The 10,677-nt window shown below is 31.4% G+C and overlaps 1 protein-coding gene across 1 annotated transcript in view; it reads right to left on the bottom strand.

The window, feature by feature from the left end:
• Positions 1-7,624: 7,624 nt before the first annotated feature.
• The window catches only part of LOC139483175 (intestine-specific homeobox-like), a 38,633-nt gene continuing 35,580 nt past the window's right edge, over positions 7,625-10,677 (bottom strand). The window contains exons 2-4 of the mRNA XM_071267211.1: positions 9,760-9,947; positions 9,074-9,190; positions 7,625-7,871 (exon numbers count right to left, since the gene is read on the bottom strand). Coding sequence (XP_071123312.1) covers positions 7,695-7,871; positions 9,074-9,190; positions 9,760-9,947 — 482 coding nt within the window. The 3' untranslated portion in view covers positions 7,625-7,694. The remainder of the gene's footprint in view (positions 7,872-9,073; positions 9,191-9,759; positions 9,948-10,677) is intronic.

Below are 10,677 nucleotides of genomic sequence, written 5' to 3'. Positions count from 1 at the left end.
TTTATGGCATCAATATATAAAGTATGAACAAAATACATAGATTCGACGCTATGATGTTATATAAGTAGTAAATAGTAGCTATGGATGTTGATCAATGTCGTCAACAAAGTATTCACCAAATCTAATTCCAAAGGTTTTTTTCAAGAATTAGTGTAAATCACATATTATTAAAAGCGTGCAACCTAAAAATAATATTACAGGCTTTTCTTATAATTTAATTCTAAATTCCATTTTAAACCGGAGTAATTCATGAAAAAACGTTGATGACGTTACGGTCACATGACAAAACTTTTGTCTATAAGTTGATGAACAAAAAACGCCAGCCAATTGTAAGACCCGTTACATCCAAAATGAAATTGTAGCATAACAGACAATGTTAACCACTTATTGGAAAAGTATCAATCACTGTAATAGAAGTGCAAGACTAAGAAAAAAATGCCAACTTCAAGCTTTATCTAAAAAATGGTAGAGACTAAATACATCGGCGTCAATTCCGGAACAAACCACCTGACGACGAAACTTTCAAACATAGGAAATTTAGTATGAATGTCTTTGAAAAAATTAACAATTATTATATAAGATTTTGTATATTTGTTACTATTTCATGTAAGAACGTTTATTAACCGAATTAAATGAATCAATTACTATGAATATAAAGTTGAAAAAGGTATGCTATGTTTCTCTGTGATTTACGTACGAGCAATTATTGTAAAAGCTAATGGTCAGAAAAATGACAGAAAGTCTGTCGAATCCAGACGATGACATATTTGAAATAACCATCTCGAAATTTTAAAGATTAAATGTAATTGTATCAACAATGGAGCTCAATAATATTTGAAAGTAAAAATCATAAACATCAAACATAAACACCGGGTGTTTTCTGGCATCTGTGCCGCTTCAAAATGTAATAAAATGTGATAAAAAGAAGATTTTTATGTGCAACGTGTAAGATTTTTGGCTTATTATTGTAGAAATTACATGGCAATACATTCAGCAATTCAAAATGTCGGCTTCCTTAGTTACAGACAAGGAGATAGAGAATTCTACGCTAACTGTAATCCATTAAAAACCATTAATACAAAATAATTGCATTAGAATTTCCTTTAAACATGCAAATAAAGAAAACTGTGGAAAATAGTTGCCATTCTCGTTAACCACGGTAACCTTTAGAATATGTTTTTTTTAAGTATGCTGTTAATCTCAGAATGATCTGCCATTCATGTTTTAAGCAAACTTTTATTATTATATTATTTTTTCTTGTCCACTTTAAAAACAACAACATATGACCTGTTGTATTATTTTGCATCTTCATCCTTTGGTTTCTGGTGGTTGATATCGTATTGGGGACATTGGGGAAAATATATTGTATTGGCAATCAAATAACATCTTTTTTTTATGTTCTTATGTAATATATTTTATTTCCTTTTATGAAAATGAACAAAACATATATTTACAAATATTTGACAGCTATATACATGCTATAAAACTCTTAGTTTAATAAGCAATTACAATTGATTGATAACGTCAGACTGATAGACTCATTTGTTAGATTGATTCCTCTGTTGTTTTTCCTTGAAAGAAAAGATTCATGACCGCTTCAAAATAAAATCACAATGCAAACTATAAACTCTTGCTTGTTCAAAAATTAAAATAGCCGAATTACTATATCAAAGTAAATTATTTAAATATTAATTTTAAACAAGTGCTGATCTGTTTTGTTGGAAAAGAAATATGGAATTAGTGCTGTAACTTAAAATATATTTATTTTGATTTAAGTTTATAAAGTACACCAACATTGCACTTATTATATAGTTTGAAGTACAGAATCAGATTGAACAGACAGTTGTCGAATAGTGCGTTTTTATTTAGAAACATACACTGCTCTCATCATCAACGTTATTGTCTGTATTTTAAAATAACTACATTAGACGTATGTTTCATTATAATACTTTATTCTGATTGGCTAACTGCACACCACGTGTTATTCCGTAAGCAGTTGCATTGCTCAATACAACTTTTCATTCATGATAACACGTGATCCAACAATAAAGTGCCCAGGTGAATTAAATGAAAAAAATATATAAAATTCGTGTTTTCATGATCATAGCTAAAAAATGTAATTATAAGTATTGAATGCTTCTTTTTGTAAATTTATTGGGGTGTAAAAGCGTTGACCGAAGTACATTTTGTATGAAGCGCGGAATTCTTAAATAAAATAGCAAAACAACAATAAGTTGGTCTGATGCCAATTTGAAATCTGTGTGCCTCTTTAAACTGATATATGCCATGTAAGGTTAATACAAAGTAAGGAGATTATAATAAGTGCTTTGACAAAAACACCTATACTCCATGCACTTTAAGTAGGACCACATATTAAAACTTAACATTTTTTATATAAGCTTTCGATTTCCAATATTTTGGCCACGAGCATCACTGAAGAGACATGTATTGTCGAAATGCGCATCTGGTGCAAGAAAATTGGTACTGTTAATTTTATTACTACCACTGGGTCGATGCCTCTGCTGGTGGACTATTAGTCCCCGACGGTATCACCAGCCAAGTAGCCAATACTTCGGTACTGGCATGAAAATACGGATTTTTTGTGTTATTAAAATTTGCTGTTACAAAATGATAGAAATTATTATAAATTAAGGAATGTATCTCCCTCAGGCAAAGCTCTGATTCCTTGCACGGATTTGGCTAAACTTTTTGGACCTTTTGGATTATAGCTCTTCATTGTTTTATATAAGCTTTGGATTTCAAATATTTTGGCCACGAGCATCACTGAAGAGACATGTATTGTCGAAATGCGCATCTGGTGCAAGAAAATTGGTACCGTTAATTTTATTAACAGTGCCGCAGACAAACAAATAAACCACTGGCACGCAATTGATTAACAATGCATCCGGGTATCCAACTACTTGTTTTCGCATCTTAACAACTCAATATTTGTATTGCCCGATTGGATGTAATTTTATAATAATGGTATTCAAATTATGTTGTATACCTCCTTCGTTGTTGTTATTTCATCTTGCAGAATGTGAAGGCTAAAAACAACAGCTTTACATTCTTATGACCAATTTCAAATTTAACCTATAGATTTCTATTAAATTATATTTACACGTATACCGCTTCTGACTAAATAATTTTGATTCTTCTTTGAATAAAAGAAACCCCATATGGAAAATATCGTAATGTGATTTTTTTTTTAAATAATATGGCCTTGCAGCATTGTTTGGGCGTCTGGCAAGTGAATGTTTCTGAATACTTTTTTCTTTAATTTCATATCTTTATATTAGTTTCTAAGAACAAATATGTTCATGGTCATTTTGTCAAGTATTCAAGGTCGTTTTTCACTAATGGTAATGCATAGTTAGTGTCCTCAATGTTCTTCAACTTCGTACTTTATTTGGCCCTTTCATTATTTTTGGATTCGAGCGTCACTGATAAGTCTATTGTAGACGAAACGCGCGTCTGGCGTATATACAAAATTTAGTCCTGGTACCAATGATGAGTTTGTTATCTAGATTTGACAGAGACTGTGGAGAGGACAATGCATCCAATCATATAAATGTGTAGCCATACTTCCTGTCTAACAGTAAAAGTATATCAAAATAAAATAGACATATAAGGGCTATGAGTTCTTATTGTCATTGCCAGCTGTGTAGACATCTATGTATTTAAATACTGGAAAACATAAATAATAGATATTAATTGTATAGTTACGTAGTTTACAAAAAACATGCAAACAGTTATCAAAGGAACCATGCAGGATAATAATTTAGTACGTTTTTGTCTACATAAGACTCATCAGTGGCGGTCAGATCAAAATAATTATAAAGCCAAAGTACAAAGTTGAAGAGCATTGATGACCCAAAATTCCAAAAGTTTGTGCCAAGGTAATCTATTTCTGGGATAAAAAAAATCCTTATTTTTTCGAAAAATTCTATTTTTTTTAACAGGAAATTTATAAATCGACCATATAATTGATATTCATGTCAACACCTAAATGCTGCCTACTGGGCTAGTGATACCCAGTTCATGAGACAGTTTCTTTTTCGTAAATGGTATATTGCAGACTAAATACTGAAATTCTGCCTGAATATGTTTATGAAGCAAACTAATCATGAGTAGACTTTACAGTTCTACAGTTTCTTGTATGTATTTCAAGAATATAAAAGTAGTATTTTTTTGAAGCATAATTCCTAGGCATAACGGTTAAAGATGATTGCAGATTTTCCCAACGGACAAAATAAAGATTATCAGAACATATATTATGAGTAAAACAAAAACTCATTCCGTTTTCTCAACTTTTTTTTAATATTTTTACTGCAACTTGAAGAAGTGACTAATACTGCATACAACATTCAACCATGTAATAAGTATTTTGAAAATGAAACACTTTGGAAAGTGTTTTTAATCTCAAATTTTACTATAGTGTTTTTCCACAACTTGCAATATAAGGACATACTTTTTGAGGACAAGACTAGATCAGTATCCCTTTGGGCACTGGTGGGTTTACAGTCATTAATACTTGTATTATTTCTTCGTAGAGACAGTTTTAGCTTTGAGACAATACCGCATAGTAAAAGAAAGAAGATGCCAATTTTAATTAAAAAAAAACTATGTTTGCAAAAGAGGGACAAGAGATACCAGAAGGACAATTGAAATCGCTACTGTTTGCAACCAATTTTCTTTAAACCAGTTTGTTGGTAAAACTTCTTTACTTTGACTGCCGAAAAAAACATTTCAAACGTCTACGTATTTGTTCAACATTGAGATTAACCCATACAACAAAGTAAGTCAAAATGGAACCTCATTCTTAGATTTTCAAATAAACTCTTTGATTTTCAAACATCTGACAAAAGTTGCAGCTGTGCGCCCGTTAGGCTTTACTTTGATTAAAACTTGATGCAATGATATATGTACAACCTCAATGTGCACAATTGGAGCTGTAATATTGTGAACTATATTACAAAACGTATTAAAATAGCAATTATGAGAAATGAAGTAAGGAGGATTGGTAATATATTTCAAACGGGACACACAGACGATTGCTTTTACAATTGCTAAAAAGGAAATATCATATTATTCATTGCAATAAACGAATCGCCTTTCCTGGTTTGAACTGTCATTTTTTCTTAATTTAGATGTAAGATTACCTGCACTATGGTAGAATATTCTTGTAATCGGTTTTGTAATAGCAATGGCTTGTTTTTAACGTATAGTTTAAACACAATTCATGATCGGTAGAAAAGTACACATATTTAGTTTCCATACGGCCTTCAACAGTGTTGATCACTTGCCTTCAGCAACATTTTGCGTGTTTGGTGATCTAACTTAAATTACATATCAGCGTGTTTAATTAACACATATCATCTTTATTTCATCCATCAGCCAAACTGCATATTAGAAGAAAAAGAGAATGATGATGTCCGGTTTGACGTACATGTCGTGTTCAAATATAATATAAGTCGCAATACAAGCATTACATATAGTTACGTTTTCATACTATTCACCGAGTCTACCCAATGCTAAATCCATGGCGTTGTTAGTTTATTTTAGACTTATGAGTTTGAACTTCTCTCTCTGGTATCTTACGACTCTCTTTGATGAAAATGTACCTATATTATTTATTTGATAAACAAACTGTATTCAAATCACAATGAACAATGCACGTGTCCGTTCATAAATTAAGAACTTACAGAAAAGAGTACAAATTCTATCTGGAAATGTTGACATTTAATGAATTATTGCGAATACGCCATTTTGATCAAATAGCTGTTTAAGTGTTTAGGCAGTTATACATCTTTTGATGAGCGTTTCTGATAAAGATAAATCCAGAAAAGTGCTTCGGACAAATCAAATTCATAGAGTGCTATTAAATTGAACTTCGGTTCAGCAAGCGCGCTCGATGTCACATGTCTTAATTAGATTGGTTGCAGCACCTGTTTTTGGTAGAATTCGTTTTGCTCAATCTTTATTTTTCTATGTCATATATAAAGCGTCTTTTAAACTTTTTGTATTTTGGGGATTTTGTTTTCTGTCATGCTGTCTTCGTAAATGGTATTGTATGAAAGGGAAATAAGTATGCTTGTTATGAATTTTGCATATTTGTTTAGCTAAATCTGGAAGAAATAAAGTAGTGTAGAAACACAAAGTATAGGTGGGTTTAGTTTGTAGTTGCTTATAACTGGGTGAGTAATGTTAAAGTGGTTGAACATACGATAGGCGATATAAAAGTGGATGAATTTTCATTGTTTTAAAAAGTAAAATTGAGAATAGAAATGGGGAATGTGTAAAAGAGACAACAACCCGACCAAATAACAGACAACAGCAGAAGGTCACCAACAGGTCTTCAATGCTGCGAGAAATTTCCGCGCCCGAAGGCGTCCATCAGCTGGCACCTAAACGAATATATATTCTAGTTCAGTGATAATGAACATTCTTTACAACGACACATGTTTTAGAAACAGAACCTAGAGTTTTGACGCTCCTGTCCACAACTACAGAAAGCTTAATGTAGTTCAGAGTATCAAACATAAATCGGTATAACGAGAGGAACTGTTTACTGCTGATGTCAACCTTGGCAAAGGGAGCTGCAAAAAATAACTTATAAGTCAAGCATTCATGATCAAAGGGAGTTATTCAAAACATGCCAATATGTGGTTCATAAAAGTACTTTTAGCTTGAATGACAGTAATATACTTAGTAATTGATTTTAACTAGACTACAAAAAGACATTTTTCAATCAAACGCTCTGCATTGTTACTCAATTTACATTAAAGTACATGTATTCAAAGCCTCCCACTATCTACCAACTTTGAATAAACTAATTATCCACATCTTCCTCAATTGATTGTTGACCTTTTTTACATGTTTACCGGTCTCCATGTCTCATCAATAAAGAAGAAAGATCAAAGTACGAACACAAATAAAGGGAATCGAATGTACTAAAACAGAGGCGACATCGGATATAAAGACTCAAACGTGACACTCGAATAATAAAAATCAAATGGTTGAATAAAATAGGCAATGAGAACGCAAAAATCCTAAAAGTATTGCCAAATACAGCGTAGGTATTCTATTTCTTGGGAATGAAATCCTCCGTGTTTCGAAAGATGGTTAATTTATTATTATGACCATATCTATTATAATACACGTCAACACAGAAGTGCTGACTATTGGCTGGTGATACCCCACAGGAACAAAACTCCACCAGCAATGGCATCCACCCAGTTATAATAAATATAATCATCATTTATACCAGGATCAAAATTGCATATGCCAGCGGCGAGTTGTTTTGTCTACAAAAAGCTCGCTGTTGACGCTGGAAAAAAAAATGTTGAAAAGACCAGATAAAGAACGAAACTGAAGAGCATCGAGGACCAAAATCCGCAAAGTTTTGCCAAATACGGCCAAGGTAATCATTTCATGTGGTAGTAGTTATCAAAGGTACCAGGATTATAAATTATTAAGACAAACGCACGTTTCGTCTACATAAGACTCATCAGTGACGCTCATATCAAAATATTTATAAAGCCAAACTATTACAAAGTTGAAGAGCATTGAGGATCCAAAATTCAAAAAAGTAGAACCGATAACACAAAATGTATTTTCTGAACTTTGTTCATATTTAATGAAGTTATCAAGGCCATTCATTCTCAGTTCTTAAGGCACTATCTATTGTTTATCTAGATTTTAAAACTCTTCAAGGTCTGTGGCGATGGTGGGCAGTGTTGAACAGCATCAGTTCTTGTAGCCATACTCTCCCGTCTGACGGCTGAAGTGTATTTAAATAAACTAGATATGTGAGGGATTGGAATTCTTGTCGTCGCATCCAACTGTGCAGTCATCAGTGTATATGGATTCTGAGAAAAGATAAATAATAGATATAAATTGTTTAATTAAGCAGCTAAAATGCGTATAAAGTGGAGTATATTATCATAAGAATTAATTTAAACGCCTTTTATTATCAGTTAACTTCGATTACAGTCTGAGATAGTTTTAATCAATTTAGTATGTTTCACACTGTGCATTGAAATTTCAAACTAGTGTAATTTTTATAAACCTTTCGAATTTTGTATAAAAAAGTACAATACCACAGCTTCACAAATATACTTAATATGGGGACGAAGTCCCCTATAACAGTAGAAAATTCAATAAAAAAAAAAAAAAAAAAAAAAAAATCGGGAAATTTTCCGAATTTTTCATTGTACTAATGACCTCAAAATCGTTCAATTTTTTTTGTCGTGTTTTTTAATTCCCGCATCTGCGTAGAAATCTACAATGTACTTCCTTTTTCCGGTCTCGTTTGTATGCAACTTTGAGTAAAATATATATATCATCAGTCTAGTATAAAATAGGAAGGAACGCAATACCAATTTCATTTTCAAAAATTCCTTGATATGAAAAAAACGTTACCTGATGATAGCGTCTCTTTGTTTACATTGTATTTGACGTCATAACTTAAATAACGTCACAACTAAAATCCCTAACAACAGAACCAAAATCGGAAACGTTACGGTATTTCCGTCTCTTTTCAGTTTAACAAATATTTAAGTTACAAAAAAATAGTTCATACAGACTTCGTCCCCATTAACAGGTAATGCCTGCCTCATATTACATATAATGAGTTTTGTCTTACTCAAACACTCAGTTTTACGTAATAATGTTCAGATGCAAACTTATCATGTTGGTACTAGTTGTACCACGCTTGAGCTAAGCAATTTTACAGGACATTTTTCTACTACGGATATATGTAGAATTATTTAAAAGATTATAACTTAAAAAACCTAATTATAAGTACTCTTTGTTTCGTCTGAAACCACAGTCTCGTTCCTGGTTTTTGAAATGTGTATTGATGTATCAGATGCTGATTTTGATTTCCCTTTTCTCTTTGCCTTTCTTCGAATTAGTAGTTTGTGTTGTTTACGAGAACTTAATGAATAGTACAAAACATCAGGCACAATTGTTATTTCTATTTACACAAGCAAGAATCATTAGAACAAAATCTATTTATGTACATCAAAAATTATAACAAATGTCTTATTAAAATTTAAAAAATATTTACCATAAAAGTTCTCCCAGAATTCCAGACAGGAAACTGAAGATTACAGGAAAAGGTACTAGGAGAAGAACAAAACTTCTCTCTTTTTCTCCACTTTGCTCTTCTATTCTGGAACCAAACCTTAAAGTACAAACAATATTTTGTGCAGTTTTAAATACTGGGAATATATGTAAGAGTTAAAAGATTAAGTCAAATATAAATTAAACATGAACTAAATTTCTGTTGTTTTTTTAAATGTCTGATTGTATCACTATACTGAGGGTTTTTGGGTTTTTTTTTTAATACTTGTCATTTCTACCTCAGGGATAGATTACTTTAGCTTTATTTAGCCCTTTACAATTGGTTTGTTCCAAATAATTTGACCAGTAGAGCTATTAAAGAAACATGGAATTATAACAAATATGTAATATAATACTGTATTTACTTTTCGTTTTTTTTTTTATTTTAAAGAACAAACAATTGTAAAGGCTTTACACATGAGTAAAACAGACATCAGGAAACACGTTATTTCTACACAGCATATATGTATATGTAAATAATCATCAAAGGTACCAAAATTATAATTTAATACGCCAAACGCGCGTTTCGACTACATAAGACTCATTAATGACGCTCTGATCAAAATAGTTATAAAGCCAAACAAGTACAAAGTTGAAGAGCATTGAAGACCAAATGTATATGTAACATACTTGTATTCTCGATTCTGGAAGTTTGACTTTTGATGCTAATCTTTCTCTCAGGAAGACATCAGGATAATGTGTCTTTTTGAATACTTTTTCAAGTTCTTGCAATTGTCTAGTGGAAAAGGTTGTCCTGTTGCGTTTATTCTTAATACAAACTTTAACCTCTGGTGACGGTTTTGGGGCTAATACAGTTTCTGAAAGGTAAAATATAGAGGATAGAAATTTTCGAAAAGATAAAAAGAGAACAATTTGTTTTAAAAGTATTGCTAAGTTACACAAATAATATTACTATTAGGGATAATTGACCCTACCTCTATCAAATATAAAACGTTTATTTCATATCTTTTATATAAATTTTATTTTATTGATATTCAAAAGACCTTATATTTAGTTTAAGTGCCAATATCAATTTTCATTGAGAGTATACAAGATTTGTTCATAGTATTGAATTAGTAAATGAAAAGAAAATTATATTATTTAAATTTTTGAAAAAATTATAAATTTCCTCGATGTTTAGAAAAATAGTTTCCAAACCCATCTTTGATAAGAATGCATTTTCATCTAAAAAAATGACAATCGACATTACTAGTTCGTATTGTTTGTTGTTCTACAAAATTAACGCTTTGTAAAGACATATTATTTACATTTTCCGAATATCTGACAAAGGTCAATAATAACAGACGCGAGCATACTTAAGTACTGTAACTTGGCTTCACTTGGTTATGGATTTATTGGGCATTTTGCTTCAAAATGTACTAGTGTGTGTGTCAGAGTGAACAATTATGGATATGATAGGTATTCATAAATATTACTCTTGTGTATTGGTTACACAAGAAACGTACTTTTTTTTAATAAGTTGTAAGTAAAAACATATATGATCACACCCAACTGTAGCTAGAAAGTTCAATCTCATTTCCTTTACAA

Source organism: Mytilus edulis, chromosome 7, assembly GCF_963676685.1.
Source record: "Mytilus edulis chromosome 7, xbMytEdul2.2, whole genome shotgun sequence".
Taxonomy (NCBI): domain Eukaryota; kingdom Metazoa; phylum Mollusca; class Bivalvia; order Mytilida; family Mytilidae; genus Mytilus; species Mytilus edulis.
The sequence above is the reverse complement of the archived record's forward strand: the minus strand, read 5'-3'. Positions and strand labels throughout refer to the sequence as shown.